The following is a 19,565-nucleotide window of genomic DNA, read 5'->3' as shown; positions in this document are numbered from 1 at the left end:
TGGAAAGTCGAGGAGGGTTCATCAGACTTCCAAAGTGCTCGAAATTAATTCTATTTAGAACCGGCGCATTTGACTTTCAGCACGGAAGATACCCCAACGGCGCTAAAAAAAAGAATCTCTTTAAGCCCCGGCTAAATAAAAATTTGCATGTGTAAGCGTTGGTATCGGGAGACCTCGAACCCCGTCGCATCTCGACAATAGTAATCGCGGAGTTCCAGCCATTAACGGAAAGTAATTTATTCGCGCCGTGAGTTTGCGCCGAGAGAAGCCACATTACTTACAGGATGACATAACACGTTTGAGCCGAATGTACACGCGGCGTGTACGAGTGCATGGGGGTACGGTACTACGTGCGCCGAGGGTTCCTAGCCTCCGGCGAGCGGATGCCGGCGTTGCAAAAGCAGAAGAGGGGGCCCCCAAAGAGGGGGGGAAACGCGCGAACCCGGCTAGGTTGGCTAGAAAGCCGGTTACCAAACCCAATCCCGCCAGCGTCGTTCCTGAACTCGCCGGCCTGAACCTGAAATCAGTCGCCGCCACCCCACCCGGCAGTTCGTCCTCCTCATTCTTTCAGCCGCTTCCCGCAAAAGGAAACTAATACCCGGCCCCGGCGACTTCCTCTTTTTCTAGCCGCTACGCGCGGCCGTGCAACAAAATTCACGGACGAGCTGGCGCACGCCCACGGCTCCGACGACCAGGTACGGAATACCACCGTGCTGAGCGAACAAAAAGGTTTTATCTCGTTGCCGGACTGTTACGCCGTACGACTCGAGCCTCCATCGGGAGATCGCGAACGTCCAAACAATTCGGAAGTGTTCGAACAGCTTGGTCGCCATTGTCATTTTGAGATATTTGGGAACAAGAGGTTTTCAGGATCACCAGGTACAGCAGATCGAGTACACACGCGTAAGAAACTCCCTAGATACTCCGTAGATGTTGGGATGGTTGAGGTTATGCTTAATTTACCGAAAGATGTCATAGGGCCTTCAAATTTATGGTTTTACTAATTAAATATCCTAGATATACTAGTCTTACTTGATATAGTAAGGTCCATGCATTAAATATCACCATAGAAATAAGAAAATATGTTGAAATGATTTAGAACCTTTAGGCCTACAGACTGGCACATATTATATTTTCAGTAAAGAATTTTTTTCTCGAAAATTCGTTGGATTTCGAGGGTATGTCTATTGACCAAAAATGATTGTAATTAACCCCTGCGGCTGGAAATAATTTTTTTTTTTTCGTCGAAAAATTTTTGCTCCTACCCCCTATCGATTTCTCTTTAATTTTACTAAACACAACCATGAGTAATGTAGTGATACAATTTATTAATAAAAAATAAAATTGAATTCTGTGGCCTCCATGGTTCGAAGACTACCATGGCGCGTCACTGCCAAGGGGGTTATTGGACTCGGAATAACTAGTCCACTCTTCGTTATACGAGTCATGGAGGAACGGATACGCCCAGACTCTAGTTAACGTAAGGAAGTTTTCCCTGGGGTCCTTTTTGATACTGGAGTCTACTAAATTACCCACAGGAATAGTATTCTTATAGTGTAGCAGGATCCATGCATTTGGCGTCACTGTGAAATGATTCAGACGCTTTGGACCTGCAGAATCTGTCACTGTAGAGATGTTGGGATTATTGGAATTTTTGTTGAGTATTATTTGTCATCAAGTTTTGGATTTTAGTAGCTGAGTATTCCAAGTAATCCTTTTATTACGATCTCAAAGTCTCGAGTCTACACCGTTTGGTCGACACTTGTAGCCATAGTAGGATCGTTAAGGATCTCTAGAACCTTGATCATCAGGTTTCTGGTTTAATTAGCTAGGATGATTCTGTATGCAGTGTACAAACAAGAGTTATCTTCCACATCAAATACCACGCAGTATAATTCGTTGAATCAGGGAGATGCGTTGATAACATTGGATAACCTTGGGCCTGCAAGCCTGATCAACACTTTGATGACATTGGGATCATTGGGATTCTCGGGAATCCTGATGGTCTATCAGGTTACTGATTGCGTTAGCTAGGTGTACTAGCTATATTAATCCTACCCATAGTGTTTAAATATTGCAACACGAAACTAGCCACCAAAATCATCAATATTTGGTTTCTTTACTTGATCGTCGAGAGCAAATATTTGTTACAATAGAATGCACTCTAGATATTATATTCTTCCGTCCACTATTGATTCTATTATTTGGTACGTGCACAAATAGTGTTAATTTAAGTAATTTTAAATTTTTAATATAAACATTAATAGTCAAACGAAATTAAATAAAATCGATGATTTGGTTAGCATCGATTCCAACTTTTGTTTCCATCGATGAAAATAGTTAAATTCGATATTAAAATTTCTACGGTCAATAAATAACGACCGGTCCTGAAACGTACGATGGTTCTATGATACTCCGACATGCAAATGCGAAATGATTCACCGCCGCGAGGGGCTTATCAAGATTCCCCTTATCCGAAAATCACCTCACGACATGTGCATACATCCATGACGAGAAAACGAAAGTATTCGTGGCGAAATAAACTAACAGCCATATGGGAAAATCGCCGGAGATACGATTCGCCTCGCCAGCAGACGTTTCTTCGCGTTACTTTCGTAAATGTCATTGGTCATTAAAGCGGAGATTCCCTATCGCGAAGTCGACTGCCGGTTCTGTGAACGGCGAGATTCGGAATTTCGATATTCGTAAGAACGGATGAAAAATCCACGACAGTCTTGGAAGAATCTACGTCGTGGAAAAAAGAAACCAGACACGAAATTTGTTTGGCAAATCATAGATAACATTATCTAAATTAGTAGAGATACACAAATTATATTGTTTTTGTAAGTGACTGTAATTTCTATTGTTCAATACACAGGACGTCGAATATTTTTTATTTTTCAAACAGATCCAAAGGCTTTAGGAGCATTTCTTTCTTCCTATTCTGCGATTTATCCTTCGTAAAATCAAATACAAATTAGTAAATTATAATTTTAATGAGTTCATTCGAGTCCCGAACGACAACTCTGAATATTTTGCATTTTGAGCACTGATACTTTTATAAATATTTATGCTATGCATATTATTGTGCTTAAAGATATGTATCAGAAATGTTTCATTTCGTAGGAAAAGATTAGTACATATGCATACTATAAATATTCAAAAAAGTTTCTGTCTGGTATCATAAATTATTCCAGTACTATACAATACACTGTATATTACATAAAATAACTATATTCTTTAAAATTTTATAAATGGTTCCGTTAATACACTCGTATTGTTAGATAACCAATCTCTTCGAATAATTAAAATAAATCAATCGCAAATTTCAGTTGGCGCAATACGAGGTTTAAAAAATATACTTTTTATCCAATGCCATCTGGATCTGTCCCTAATAAAAGATCACTATACGTTTCGAATTGGAGATTCATTTCGACGATTATTCGAATTTCACCGTAACTGTATATCTTTCGCCACGAACAAATGATTTTCGATCCAACCTTTCCGGTCGGCAGTCGGATCCTTTTTCGATTAAAAGCGTTTCGCAAAATCGATTTCCCGATAAAGGCTTCCCATTCCGCGTCTGGATCGCGCTGAAAAGATCGCCTGGAAAACGTGCATGAACTTTCATTTCGCAACCGTATCTCGATTTTGAATCTCCCGTGAGAATTCACCTTTCTGAAAAACAGACGATCCCTCGCCTAATGGTCAGTGACATTTACGATGACGGAATGATCCGCGCGTTTCTACTGCATCCCACCACCCTTTGAATGCCTCCTTTTGAGAGCCAGACGTCTCCCGCAGATTAATTTCCACGGATCATTAATAAATGCCGCCGAGTTTGGCCGAAAAAAGAATGGTGAAAATAATCTTTTGATATTTCGAGGAACGCGAAAACATTTTATTTCATCGCAGTTTCGAGAGACAGAGCCTAATAGTACGAATTCAAAATGTAACTATAGTGATCCGCCCGTTTGATGTCAGTTGTCCTCGCTGGGGGGAAAAAAGTAAAAAAAAAGGTATAAAAACGAACGAGATACCGACCAAAGGTCGAAACCGGTTTGAATATATGACTGGCAACGACCATTGCGTATGAAAATTATTCTTATTTTCATATAACAAGCGAAGTGTTATGATAACTCGCGTAAGAAATTACGTTGATAAGATCCTTCGTTAACAAATTAAGACGATACGAGAAAATTACTTTCGTTGTGTAAAATCAGCTTTGCCCATCGCTGCGCGAGGAGTCGCCGGCCATGCAATACGCGTTCTCTTTGGCAAACGTCGCTGAATAAAGATTCTTTACCGTTAAGGTGCATCCTGAGCATGGCAAGGAGCATATTAACTGATTAAAAATTCAGATAATCGCGCGATGACGGGTCGGCGATTTATTCGTCGTGTCGGGGAAATTATTTAGGAAGGGACAGCTTTCTACCGAATATTTCTTTCATTTTCTAATATAAATAAATGTCTGGTGAGAAATAAATTTAGGATTTTCTGATGAATCACTCTTCAGATATAAAGCAAAATCTCTATCTAATTCTAGTACGAATTATAGGCCTCAAACTCCTCGATCCAATCTCGTTTAACGATTCCCTAAACCAGATCAAGCCCACGTTTACGCTCATTGCGATTCTCCTTTCAATTTCTATCCCGCCATCGACGTTCGACGGTAGTTGCTCCGCCGGTGAGTCTCCTCTAAAACTAAATATAGTTACGGTGGTTTAATGATAGCCGGGAGAAACAAGGCTTGAAAAATGTATTACGAACCCTCGAACACGAGCGTTGAACGTTTCAATTAACGGGCGCCGGAGGAGCGGCGCGAAGGGTAGGAGGAAAGACGCGAAACGAAACGGAACAACGGTAAACCGCGGAGAAATATGGCACGCCATTTTCCCTGGGCGAATTTTCTGACGCGATCGTAAAACCGACGAACGCGCCCGTTTATCGCGAAATCGATTTGCGAAACGCGCGCGCGTCCAGGGACGAGCGAACGGGGAGTCCCGGCGCGAGACGCGAACTCTTCGCTGGTCATCGCCGTCAGCGCCACGCCGTACGAACCCGGTTGGAGAGGGGAACAGTGACTCGAGGTGATAAGGGGGCGGAGGGGAAAGGGGGAGGCAAGAGATTGGACGATCCGCGGGTCTGGTTGCGAGCGTACCATCGCGTCTACGCCGGCTGGTTCATTACGCAATGATCACGTCCGAGATGCAGAGGCCCGCTTCGAAACCAGTTTCGAATAGCTGCCGCGGAGGATGATAGGCGGAGGGGGGAGGACAGAGGGGGCAGAGGGCAACGGTGAATTATCCTTCCGCAATTTTGCCTAACTGAACCACTTTTGGCACCGGGGACCGCGGAAAAGAAGAGGGTTTGTGACCTGGCGCGCGACGAGATTAACCCCCTTGAACCAGAGATTCTCAACCTGAGGGCATACTCACCCCCCCTTTCATGTCTATAATCGTGGATGGGATTGAGAGTCTTAAACGTGAATCTGGATTTCATTTCTGGTGAAAATTTCGGATAAGAAGTGGATTCGAATATGTTGAGTGCAACCGAGATCTCGATTCGTCCGAGAATCTCGGATATTCGGGTCCGAGAATGTCGTTTGTAAATTGGAATTTTGATTGAGATCTCATTTTTGATGAGAATTTTAGGTAAGAGCTGGATTCGAATATGTCGGATGCAACTGAGGTCTCGGTTGGTCCGAGAATCTCGGATATACGTCTAAATCTCGGTGGAAGTTACATCGGTTTTCATATTACAATCGTGTAGTGTGAACCAACTACAGTATTACTGTAATAAAATTTAAATAAACTATAGTGAAAGGAGGTTTACATTTCTATTCGAGTAAAACTCAGTGTAAGAAGTACAAGAAAATGACCATAATCAAAAATCAAAATTCAACAAATAACGCACAAGCCATACGAACATGTTATGAAAAATAAACTAGGGTTTGCTTATTTGACCACATTTTAAATATAAAATATATAATTATATTCTGTTTAAAAATAATTTTAAATGGTATTCTTTACGGTGTCCTGTATTAGAATACGATGTTCGACGCGACGATATAATGGGGCAGCGTTAATTGGCGGCGTTAATCGCTGACGATTAACACGACGGAATGCGTCACCGAATCGGCTCGTCTCGCCTCGGTTTCGAGGGCCAAAGAAGGCGTACTCTGAATTTCCTACGCGGCAACGTCACGGGTCCGACAGTCCATTAGTCACGTCGAGCGCGACGACAAAACTCGCGCGAGCTAAATAGCCGGTACACCTTGGCCCCGCGAAACCTGCAATTCACTCGTCGTCGGAGAAGGACGCGAAAGTTGAGCATTGAAGTCTCTGCGTTTACGCGTCCGCCATGACGGTAACCCTTTCAGCCTGCGCCCGGGATTTCATCAGCCGGAGCCTCGACGAACATTCCGCCTCCGTCGGCGTAGATTCGCGTTTTAAAAGATACAATTTAAGACACTAATTAAGATATCAATTGACTTTCAATAACCTGAAAACTAAAGTTCGATTATAAATAACGTATCAGTAATCTAAAAACTATAATAACCACGTAATCTATTTACACTTAGTTCGTGTAGTTATTTCCATGTATGACTAAAACCAAGGGTTTTACTAGCGACCAAATAATGGAGGCCTCTTAGGTTCGACGAATGTAAGGAGCAAATAAAATAAAAAAAAATTTTGTTTTTACTAAGTACCGAAATACCGTCTGCTTAACGCAAAACCACGTCGTTCCCCTCTACCAGTAGTGCAACCAATCGTAAAAGCAAACCCCCCGAGCGGTTAAAAACACGATCCGCGCTCCGTGGAAGCGTTTAAAAAACGACGATGGACCGGAAATTCCCGTCGATCGATGAAGATAAGGCGTTACCTGTAAGTGTGGAGTTGTTAATGGTGTTGTTTGCCGTGGAAATAGCCGATTGACTGGTGACAGGTGTGCCAACGGTGGTGGCCGTGGTTGTCGAGGAGTTATTTGGCGAGAGGGCCGCGTTGGCCGCCTGAGCCTGTACCTGGGCCTGGGCCTGAGCCTGAGCCTGAGCCTGCTGTTGAAGATTATAATTCCACGCGAGCAGCATCAGCTTCAGCTTATCCGCGTCTTTCATGAGCGCGCCTGCCGAAATTAAAAGTGCCAATTGGTTTCAGGGCATGATTAACACGGTGAATTAGTGCCGATGGAGGGGTAGAATCGGACTCGCTTCTACGGTTTGTGGTGGTGCGACTCGATATGGGGGGTTCGCTTGGACGTGGTGCTATCGATACTGTTTACGTGATACAGACAAATATGCAACTGTTTGTCTACGTTTGGTGATCAATGGTTTCATTTCATCTACTACTGGACGTGGTTTGAGACGGCTTTGTGCGAATTTGGACGCGAAGTTTTGTTTTGGGGTGGGAAATGTTCGTGAGAGACGGAGAAAACTTGGTGTCGTTGTTAAGCAGTACAGTAGAACCTAGATAATTGCACGAGAACCTCTTTTCTTGCACTTCCTTGACCAGTGCAATGGTTGCTTAGCAACGAATGAAGTTGGAAGTAGAAGCAGGAAGGTTGCTTAGCAACGAGTGAAGTTGGAAGTAGAAACGAGGGTGTTGCTTAGCAACCAATGAAGTTGGGAGTAGAACCGGGGGAGTTGCTTAGCAACGAGTGAAGTTGGAAGTAGAAACGAGGGTGTTGCTTAGCAACCAATGAAGCTGGGAGTAGAACCGGGGGAGTTGCTTAGCAACGAATGAAGTTGGAGATGGATATAAGTAGTACTGATATACTAAGTAAATAGGACTTCTTATTGAATTATCACTTATTTGCATTAATCGAGGTTTTACTGCATTCTAGAGGTACGTGCTCTTGTTTGTTGTTGATTGGATTGTCGTGAAGTGTGTTGAAATGGCGAGGATGATACAGACTTTATTTAGTCTAGTCTAATATTGAACTTACAATTTACTATGTCTTACACTATAAAATTGCTAAATATTTTGCTATTCTACTATTGCTACTGAAAATTCTAGCAACTGATAAAATCGTCGTATAGTTCTCTATCACTTATCGAGGATAAAATTCGTTCAGTTATCCATCAAATATCGAGATGCCACTATCGAAAATATGTCCACTAGATTTCCAAAGAATTTATTTTCCAAACTCGTACGCAAACAATTTATTCCAGCCTCTACAAATTTGTTTCCATACAAATATAAACACTCGTTCAGTCGCACTATCGTAAATTCCAACCTCCACGATCCTGTTCGCTGTACCACAAGTGACTTTGACATTTTTATGACACCGATCGAATAACTTCGGGCTGATAACAATTCGCAAAGTCCATGCCAGGTGTTCGACAGAGTCCTTTGCTCATACGAGAGAGTTCCTTGCCATCGTCGACGTTGTCCCGTACGTCGATCGATCTACGTGCCCGTCTTCAAACGGTTCACGTTCGACGACGCAACAGGTGCAACTATCGAAATTCGCCGACATCCGTCGAATTCTCGAGCCCGTTCGCGCGAAAACACAGATACGTTAACAGTTTCGTCACCGATCGCGTCGCTAACCAGCGCTCCCGAATTTTCATTCGATCGACGATACGTTTTAATCCCGAACAAAGCGCGATTAAGAGTGCTCGAACGGAATTTTATCGACTGTCGTGATTCAGAATGTTGTATAAAATCCTGAACAATATCGCGCGTGACAATCGTGCCTTTCCTTCGACTAGACGCCAGCGACTATTTCAACAAAATGTCCTGTACAGAATGCAAGCTTCAAATTCATCAACGAAATTTTGTTGAATCCGACAGTGTAATTCGTAGGATTTTCAACCACTAACGACAGGGTCATTTTCTTATTTCGAAAGGGAGGTAGGGCAAAAAAAGAATATTTAACGAATATTATTCGTTATTTTTTAGTCTGTTATTTTATATTTTATTAGTATTTTATCCTGAGATTGGTTGTTCGATTAATTTCTCCGACGAACAACAATAAAAATCGAGGTGTGTTGCGCGCGTTACGTAAAGGAAGCGCTATAGGGGCGCGGTAAACGTGGCGCACAAGTGCGACAGTGAGTTCGTCGAGTGTCAATTAAAACCTCATGCCCAATGGGTACGACCCCATCTCGATTGTGCACGCACTCGATTATCGATCCCGTTTCGTCTCGTATGAGTACAGACTCTCGTATCCGACAGCAGAAGGCGAACAAGTTCCGCGCGAAATTTCCTGGTGAAAGATTTTGGCGTGGGCAGGCTCATTGAACCTACCGTGAAATTGCTATGGTTCGACAGTCGCTCGTAAGTAACAATCGATCGAGTTTTAGATACTGTCAGGGGAAAAAGCTGCGTCGGTTAAAATTCATCACTGGGATTAATCGTGTTCGTTTGTTTATTTACTTAATTTTATACTGGAAATAATTCCACTATTGTGCAATTGCATTTAGAAGAAATAATACAGATTACTATGCTTCGACAGTCGCTTGTAAGTAACATCGAGTTTCAGCTAAGGTTATCAGATTTATTATAACTAATATTTCCGCAAATTAGGTATCCTATACGTATCGTTGAAGTATGAACAGCGACTGAATAAAATTTCAACCGAATTGGACAACCGTAGTAGTAGTTATAAGAAAATCACAAACTCACAGACTTCGGATCATATAGGGAGAATTTTTGCATAGAAAAATTCACGTAATTTGGCAAGATATATACAGGGTGTTCGGCCACCCCTGGAAAAAATTTTAATGGGGGATTTTAGAGGCCAAAACAAGACGAAAATCAAGAATACCAATTTGTTGATGAAGGCTTCGTTAAACGGTTATTAACGTTTAAATTTTCGATCGTACTGAATTTTTTTCTAGAAAGTGGGTAGGATTTCGGGGGTATGTCTAATGACCAAAAATTATTATAATTGACCCTTGCAATCAAAAATATTTTTTTTAGACCGATTTGAAATTTTTTTTTCGCCGAAAAATTTAGGCACCTGTCGATTTTTCTTAAAAACTCCTTTTTCATTTTTAGTAATCTTATTTGACGACCTACAGAAAAGTTGTCTAATACTTTTTTGTAGGTACCCATGACCTCTACTTCAGAAAAAAGTTTCATTGAAATATATTCAGAATTGTAGGAGTTATAGCTGTTTGAAAATTAGACCATTTTTATGGGGGTTTTGTCATTTTGCGGGGTCAAGGACCAACTTTTCAAATGTTTTTACGATTTGTACGTATTCTCCATCAAAATACGCGTAGTTTGCTTTTTTAAACATTAAAATTGTCCAATCCGTTCAGAAGTTATGACCTTTTAAAGATTCGCATGAAAATTCGGGCAGACATTTCTGGCCAGAAATTGTATTTTCGGTAAGGAATTTTTTTCTCGAAACTGAGTAGGATTTCGGGGGTATGTCTGTTGACCAAAAATGCTTGCAATTGACCCCTGCAACTAAAAATAATTTTTCCAGGACGATTCGAAAGTCTTTTTTTTCACCCATAACTTTCAGCGCTTATTCGAATTTTTTTCTCGAAAGTGGGTAGGATTTCGGGGGTATGTCTATTCACCAAAAATGATTGTAATTGACCCTCGCAACCGAAAATAATTTTTCCGGAACGATTTGAAATTTTTGAATTTAATTGTTAATAACTTTTTAACGAAGCCTTCATCAACATATTGGTATTCTTGATCTTCGTCTTATTTTGGCCTCTAGAATCCTCTATTAAAATTTTTCCCATGGGTGGCCGAACACCCTGTATAAATAAATCGAGCAAAGCTTCTAACTCGTATTTTAAATAATTTGTCTTTTTTTTAATTTTTAATGGCGGGTACGTGTCACGTGGTCTGTAATTTTTCGTTTACACGAACGTGCAGAGAATGAAATCATCCGATCGAAGAGCTGCGGGATCAGCTCGAAGGAGGACGTAATGGCGGCGCGAAGATCTTCGTTTGATTAATCGCTCGATTCTCGGAACCGCGAGGCAACGTCATCGTGCGCAAGGCGCGAGTGCGTCTCGCTCTTTCATGCAAGAGGCCACGGTAACGAGATTACGAGGTTGAAGTGTTGGTGCATGTTAATAAACACGGTGGTCAATCGTAACGCGGATAGAGCCCAGGTCGTCTTTATCGAAACTTTTATCCAACACGTTTGGCACAGTCGATGAAACTCAAACACAATGCCCTTCGATGTAAACCTTATTGTTAGGACAATAACAGGAAATTAACTGGTCAACCAATGGCTGAAGATTATACTAACACAAATATTAACGTGAATTAACTCGTATTGGATCTAACCCGTGCCTAAGTTACACAGAATCTTAATATAAACCTGCCTTGATACGATAATAGAAAATTAAGTCAGAGAAATCGCCATTTCTCCTGAAAGCATAGTGATTTTCATCTCGATCTGAAGTCAAAAAATGTGATACTAATAATCGACCACTGATACTATGTAAATATGTACATTTGAGTGTGGTTTAGTTACTTGAATCCGGGGTATGAATAGTAACTTGAAAGCGAGCCAGCAATTTTCATTTTTAAGGGAGATCAATAAAGACGCAGTAAAAAATTCGAGAAATATACAATTTCATATGATTTCATTACTTGAATCCGGGGTGTAAGTAGTCACTTGAAAGCGGATAATGATTTTTACTTCGAAGGAAACTTAATAGAAACTAGTAGCTTTCGCGAACATAAAATTCTATGCAATCGCGTGACTTGAAAGCGGGCCAGGAATTTTTGTCTCGAACTGGGAGCAACAAAGACGAAACGAAAGATCGAGAAACATAAAACCAGGTACGATTCGACGATTCGAGCCGGGTATAAAAATAGTCGTTCGAGAGTGGGAATTACTGTAAGTCGAAATGCGTCACCGCGGATGATCGATAAGCACCCCATCACCGGTTTCTGCCGCGAAATTCATCCGTGATCGGCTGAGTAGCTCGTTGCTCTCCAGATTTCCCTCCGGTTGCAGCGTCGATTCATCCGAGCGAGAGAGTTAGCAGTGACACGTAGAAGAGCTCTCGAGCCGCGCCAGGACGAAAGCGGAGAGAGATTTATTAGCAACCGGATAAAGTTGGCGGGTGACGGGAACGACGTGACGTCTAAATCATTCAGCTCGTTCAATAATGCAGAAACGCGACGCCGCCATTGGATTTGGGTCAGATTCCCGAAACGGCCGCGACCCGACCCCGTCCAAAGGACAACGAACACCGGGCGTTCAACGCTTTGGCTGCAACTGTTAAGTTCGACACTCTCAGTCGTCTTGTCACTGAGGCTCACCGACGTCAAAGCCAGTTTTAGCCATTTTTATGGACACATTGGGAGCCTCTAATTTGCAAGAACGAGAACAATAACAAGCACTTTTACTTAGAATCGAAAAAGAAGGCAGCAACTATAGTTGTATTTGTATTCGTTCACTTATTTTAACTTAAGTGTACTTGTGTCTAACCTTTGACCTTACTAACCAAAGAAACTAACTAGCGATAAGGAGAAACATAGATGATCCTAGTGTCATCTTGGCTTAACCGACCACACGGTGGAAGGAATCTTTTTTGTTTGAAGGAAGAGGGAATAGGGAGACGAAATAGGAAACCTAGAGTTTCAATGCATAGAGACGATCTACGCGTACAGATCCTGATCTAGCATCGTATCAAATGCACGTTTGACGCAACGCTTGAATGTTGAAAGTACAGTCGAAACATTGTCGACCGTGTCTGGTTTCATGAAACGACTGTAGCCACCAGCCTGAGGAAGAAGAGTGAACTTCACTGAAGTGTGAATGCCAATGGACGCCATTGAAGAGCCCTAACGCAACCGATAACGTCACCATTGTCAACCATAGAAGCACGGATTTAATTCTATGTCGCCATTGAAACTTGCTGGACTTTCAGGGACCGTCAACTTCGCACGATTTTCAAGAATTTCTAGGCCTCAAAGGCGTCTGGGATGTTTCTAAAGGATCCCGAAGAATTTCAAGAAAATTTTTCGAGATTTTCCCAAAGCTACCAACGCCGAGTATGCGAAATATTTTCCATTCGCGATTCAATTTCCATCTTAAAATTCGTGCCTGAAAATATACGCCCTTCGAAGAGCTTCCCCTGTCATATGAAGTAAGAAATTCTAGAATTTTGGACACGGGTTGCAAAAAGGTGATCCAAGGGTCGCAAGAAAGTGATTCGATACCCCGCGATGCGGACAGAGAAACGACTAGGTTTACGAAAATGGGCGATGGAAAGTTTTGCTTACTCGAGTAGTGATCCTCCTCCGATATGTCGGCTGGTTCCGGCGTTGAGATGTTTTCCTGCAACAAGATGCAAAGAGTTCGTTAGTTACGAGTTGCGGGGACCATTTTCTTTGGTGAAAAGTACTGTATTTGGGACAGGATTGAAAGTTTAAAATCATTCCCTCCTCTACTACAAATTAAATCAAACACGAACACAATTGTACGCAAGTTTGCTTCCCTAGCTTTGACGATTCCAGTCGCTTTTAAGTGAAATCGCCATTTCACTAATAATCCATCACTAATGATATTTACATAGAAGGGAAGCTAATAAGGATGGATCACTTTCATTTCCTGTACATAAAATTCGGTACGATTGAGTTACTTGAATCCGGGGTATAAGTAGTCACTCGAAAGCGGGCAAACGTTGGAACGCAATTGAGCTGAAATAGGAATCATCGAGCACCGGTACAAATTAGAAAATCCTCGTCGAGCGGTTCTGCGTCTCGATCGTTGGATTATTGAAAAATTAAGAGGCCGCAAGTCGGGCGAACTTATCAATCCCGCGGTCAGCCGTGCACGCGGCCTCCGACTGGGGTTCCATAGAGTCGCGATTGTCTTCGCAGTTGCGCCACAGAAAAACACACCGAGAGAGACTTTCCGTACACCTACGGAACGGCCGTGGACTTTATTGTCCCGGATCGAGAGCTGCCAGCGGCTTGCGGTTCGTCTGAACGCAAATTACTTACGCCTCGGCTCGACGACGTGCTGTGGGAGACGGGATCGAGGCACGTCGGGAATGCCGGATCAATAGCGTAACTCACCGCGCGGACTCTTCGCGGGAAAACCGAACGCAACTTTGTCGAATCTGCCCAGGCGTTGATGTCACCGGCGATCCCAACCGTTTACCCCAAACTGGGAGGCGAAAGGGCGGAACGAAACACCAGAATCGAAGCTTGACTATGACGAGTCTTGATATTTTTGCAAAAGATCAGAGGACTCACGATGGAATGTTTACTTTCAACCTGGTACATTAATAACAATTTCACCATCCCGCTTCCGAATTAATCTAGTCTAGATTTACGAATAAGATCGCGCTGAATCTTGCAATAAATCCGACGCGATCGATTAATGTGTCGATGGTAACCCAGGCCTAACACCGATGACATGGAATAAAAAACTTTCGTGTACTTACGCTTACAACTTCGCGAAATTAATTCGACGCCATCTATCATTTAATGCCTCTCGGGCAACCGTATATATCAGCCAACATCTCGAGCGCCTAAGTACTTCCTGAAACTCGAGTCCGATCTCTTGGCGCGTCATCGAAAATTCAAGTAAATTATCGAGCGATAACTCTTCTCGAGCGTCAAGCATACGAAAAAACCTCGTATTCCAAAGCCCATTAACAACTTCGCGGTGTCCTGCATCTGGTGTTTCATCGTTCTACGCTTAAGAATCATGGGATTCTGTCAAGTCAGCGCGTTGAACGAAACGTCCAGAGGTCGTTAGTCCTGATCCTGAACCGACTGACCGTCCAAACGATGAGGATCCGAGAGCAAACCGTCTCCAGAATCATGAGATCATCCAGGTGTACTAAATTTGAGAGTTTGACCCTCTTTTCGTCGAACAGAATCCCCCCCCCCCCCCCTACCCAGATGAAACGTACGTCGGTTTCGCAAGGCGTGTGCACAGCCATTGCCGGGCCCGACGGGCCCGACTGTGGCTCTCCTATCTGTGTCAGGTCTCGTGTTGCAACTGCAGAAGGTCGACCGGTATACACGCCGAGGAGAGCACGGCCAATTGATACCGGCCGCAACTTTGTCCAGCGGTGTTGTAGGACGACGAGCGGTCGACTTGTACGCGCATACCGCGCTAGAGCCGCGCAAAAAGCGCCGGTGATGCAACCCAGACATTCCGACCGTGCCGTGCACGACGCTGGACACCCGTTCGGGGGCTGCTCGACGAAATTAGAGGACATCGGGAGTCAGGAAGACGCGTTATTATAAGAAAATGTCCCCTGGTGCTGAAGTTTGCCTGTACCGAAGCTGGGAACTGGTGAGAGAAATGGATTAGTGAAGGCAAATAGTCTCAGGATAGGACTAGGACTTTGTTTATTGATTAGGCTTCATTGATGACAGGTGAGATAAGTTTGACAGGATTTATAATTGCTGATATAAGTAACCAGATCCTAACAAAGAATCGTCTAGAGGGTGCATGAGGATTCTAGTACCATATGACTGATGAAAGAAAAGGGAACATGTGGCTGTGGCGTCACCTCCCATGCTCGCTAGAGTTTGAAATGTTGAGAGTGCAGGCAAAGAGTAGTGTCAGGATGAGACTAGAACAGTGTGATGAGTCCAATAGGATTTGTATCTCCTGGAAGAAGTAACCAAATCCAAACAAAGAGTCATCTGGACGTTATCTGAGGATTCTACTATCATCTAACAGTTTGATGAAAGAGAGTTGAACATGGTATGTCTATAAGATGACCCCACTAGGAGTTTCAACTATCAGATAGCTTAACCCAGATGAACTCCCAGTATGGTGCTAGGATTCCCAGTTACTGGATGATGAGACAACACAACACCTGTCGACTAGTTCCAATCATGAATTTAGACCTACTGAAAGTAGTGGACTAATCCCAGGAGTCCCCTCAGACTGGTACTAAGATTCTGTGTCGCGTGACAGTGTTACGAGAGTAGATATCTGTCGATCAGGCTTTGTTGATGACACACGGTGCGACGATGAGATAAGCCTGACCGCGTGGAAGTGGTACATTGTTATCGGGATGCAAACTGAGGTAGATGCAGTTACACAGGCCCCTTTGTTTCTACACAAAGTCAAAATTGCTCGGTCTGTACACCTGAGCTGATGATCTAACACCAGTCGCAGGTTGCTTTCTGTTCTACGCCACATTGTGCTGGATCCTTCGTGCACAGGGGGTAATTAACTTACGTAATACGATTGGGAGATGAGGTGACCAATACTAATTTTAAATGGACCTACCTAAATTTATAATAATCTTGCTCAAAAGTAAGAAACTGATCGAGAATTACTCGTATCTCTAAATACTTCGAAGCTGAGAACTATCGATCGTAGACGTTTGGGACCACGTACCTTCATCCAATATTGTATTTTATTTTACTGAAACTCAATCACCTCAAAAACTGATCATTATGATTATGAGCATGGCATCTAGTTAACGATGTGAATTATCAAGCTGCTTTTTACGAGTACCGAGTTTCGATGTTTAAAAATATTGGTAGTCAATGGCCCCGGAAAAAGTCCAAACTTTAATTAATACTCTCTGGAACACGATTTTTTCCTTTCAATAGCAATTGATGCGTTGTAATCTCGGTTGAAGACTGACAGACGTGAAAGAAAGATTATAACGGTTCTAGGATTAACGGGTTGCTTATCCTTTAGTTGGAATCTTTTGTACGATCTTCAATACCTGGTCTTTCAAGGAAGCAGGTCTTCCCGGGACACATGCCACACATAGACGGCTTAAAAAATGTTTAATGCCAGGCTATTGAACCGTCCATGCATCATCTACGAATGCAACGCTTGGAAATCATTATGGTGGATGTAACATCGACGAGGCGTTAATTTTAGAACCCTAAAATGCAGTAATCGGGGACAAATAAAATTGTTTTGAGAGTTCAGTTGGAATATAATTTTATGCTTGTTAATATCAAAACAATCTTCAGCGTTAAAGAAGAATTAATATATTTTTTATGGAGGCCAAAGGTGTCTAGATTCGTCAAACTATTTGTCAGCTGATTTTGATCAACCCTAGTCTCGAGCATTGCACGTAGTTTCTGTTTTAATATTCGGTGGAATTTATTGACTGGAAACGTGCATCTTCAGTCTCGAGTTACAGCTTCCATCGTGAGTTATTTTAAGAATCTTTCATTAAGAATTTAATATAACCCGATTCCGGCTACTATCGATACGTTTTCGATCCGCGACGTCTGTTTCCTGTTCCTTCATTGAAATGCTCATCACGTTTAGAGTGCAGAGATTTCTAAAAATAATCACCGGAGTTACAAAGAACCAACATTTATTCTATTTTTCAATATCCACAAGAACGACAACTGTTCGATAATTATATTCATTGAAAGTTTAATAATTTTAATCTTAACGTATTATCCTAAATAGTTTCGTAAGGCAATTGCTATCGAAATATTTTATTTTCAAGAAGAGCTGCGGCGGGATTAAAAATGTCAACCGTCAGGCCTGTCATTTTCCTTCGTCTTATCACGAAAATAATTTCGCAATCAAATATCGCGCACGTTAAAAAATTAGGATCAATTTATGTTCAACTTTCTCGCGGCTCGTCCGCTACCAGCAATAAGCATAACCGGTTACACTGTTCAATCGATCAGGCGGCAGCGTTTCCCAACAAGAGTAATTCGTTTCAGAAGTTTAATTAATTCAATCTCCGTGGCCCGCCTCTGCCGCGGCAACCGTGATTGAAATTCATAGGGACGCGAGAAATACGAGCAGATTTTTAGGAAAAAAACATGGAACACTTACGCGAACGAGTCGTTTCCACTCCCCTTTTATCTAAGAAGAAAACACTAAAAAATCGAACAGCTCAAGTTCATGGAATACCAACATGTTCTAGGTAAAAGAAAAATAACTTGATTTATAATCTAAACTTATGAAACACTCTCGTCTCTAATAATCTTATTAAACCTTGATAAGAAAGAACAAAGTTTCTACCACGAATTTCCGGGACACCCCGTATAATAATGACAATACCCACGAGTCCGTGGGTTCATTAACGCCCAAAAAAGAATTCACTGCTTACCGGTTCGCAACGCTATGCACCAGCCAAAGAGTTACGCTACCCATCTGTCCAGCGAGCTTCCCCGAAATCGCGAGGTGCAGGACTCCGTAACGTCGTCCTCGCGGGTTACCAAGTGTGTCCAGGGCACGGTTGCTCGAAAATCCGCAGAAAGGTTCGCTCGATTCCGGCCTGCGGTCGATCGCCGGTCCTAAACCGACTCGTAAATCATGTCACGAGAGGCCTGAGGTATCCTGAGTTCGTAGGTACTAATGAACAATGTCCTCTGGCTTTCTCTCTCGACCGCTGTCCACCTTCTCTCTTTCTCCTCGTCTCACCTACGCACGGGCCGCCCCACTTCCGGCGGATGTACCCTGATAAATGGGAATCTCGCTGAGCGCGCGACCAGTCGGCCGTATACACCTACGACGACGCACACGGCGCCGAATGAGAAACGAGCCGGGAGCGGTGCTCGTCTTCGAGGCCGGCAACAAGAAGCACCGGAGAAAAATGAGGGGAAGAGCACGGTGCGCTAGGGGCCTACGTCCCTGGGTCGTTTAACGCCAGAAGGAACCGTCGAGTTAATGATTTCATGAGACGGCCGCCAGAGTCCTGGGAGGAGCGTTCCAGGAGACGAAACAAACCTTGTGGCCTACGTCCACTGTATGGGTCTTGCGCTTCCTCGATTTGCTCTTCTTCCCCCCTGGACGTCTACTTTTTTGCCTGGTCATTGCTGTCCAGACCCATCCTTGCGAATACTACCCACCTACTAGCTGTGTGGATTACGGTTGGATCTGGACAATGTCTTGAGCCAGGTTGTACTTTTGGTAGCCATATTGTTCATAGTAATATGTGTTACTGTGACTTCACTGAGTGATACTGAAGGTAATGGCTGGGTATATGAATGATTTTGTCTTCAATCTCGGTGGAGGCTCAGGAGATACCCAGGTCAATAACATGTTTGGGTAGCCAAATTGTTCATAGTAAGATATGTTACTGTTCAATGACTTCATTAGGTGATCTTAAAGACACTAGCCAGGTATACATAGACTGCATCTCAGGAGACAATTGATTTGACGTCTTGACTACCCAGGTCAATACCGTATTGGGTAGCCAAAGAACTATTCCTAAACTGCATTGGAAGCAATTAAGTGATTCTACAGTCGATACTAAAGACACTAGCCAGAGTGGGAGGACTATTCCACCAAATCGATACAAGCTTATGGACTACGTGAACTATACGGTCATGTGCTTCCGCGATGTAATCTTGTTTCATCGAGGTCCTAGCTGAGTCCCTTTTCATGGTTACTCTCATGTCCTATCTCCGTAAACACCTTCCAGCTCATGAGTTATTATAGAACATCTGAAACGATGCCCTAGCCTATTCTACACTAAACTAGATTCGGAAAAGGGTCTTCCAAAAGTGGATGCAAGCTTATAATTTACGTAGACTCGTAGAATAACGTCCTGACCCAAAACGTTCACCGTTTGCGTAACCGATTCCCCGGCACGAAAACGCGTAGCGAGGCGACTAAACGATTCTACCGTCCATTCTAAAGTAGCCTTTACCGACATCGAA

General features: G+C 43.0%; 1 protein-coding gene across 5 annotated transcripts in view; it reads right to left on the bottom strand.

Annotated features, from left to right (window-relative positions):
* The window catches only part of LOC143344100 (nucleolar protein 4-like), a 101,201-nt gene that overhangs the window by 19,112 nt on the left and 62,524 nt on the right, over positions 1-19,565 (bottom strand). For 4 of the 5 annotated variants that reach the window (XM_076769776.1, XM_076769778.1, XM_076769779.1 and 1 more), the window contains 2 exons: positions 13,218-13,272; positions 6,886-7,125 (listed from right to left, as the gene is read on the bottom strand). In XM_076769776.1, the coding sequence (XP_076625891.1) occupies positions 6,886-7,125; positions 13,218-13,272 (295 nt within the window). The remainder of the gene's footprint in view (positions 1-6,885; positions 7,126-13,217; positions 13,273-19,565) is intronic. The other variant, XM_076769781.1, reaches the window with a different exon arrangement.

Source organism: Colletes latitarsis, chromosome 7 (genome assembly GCF_051014445.1).
Source record: "Colletes latitarsis isolate SP2378_abdomen chromosome 7, iyColLati1, whole genome shotgun sequence".
NCBI classification, from domain to species: domain Eukaryota; kingdom Metazoa; phylum Arthropoda; class Insecta; order Hymenoptera; family Colletidae; genus Colletes; species Colletes latitarsis.
The sequence above is the reverse complement of the archived record's forward strand: the minus strand, read 5'-3'. Positions and strand labels throughout refer to the sequence as shown.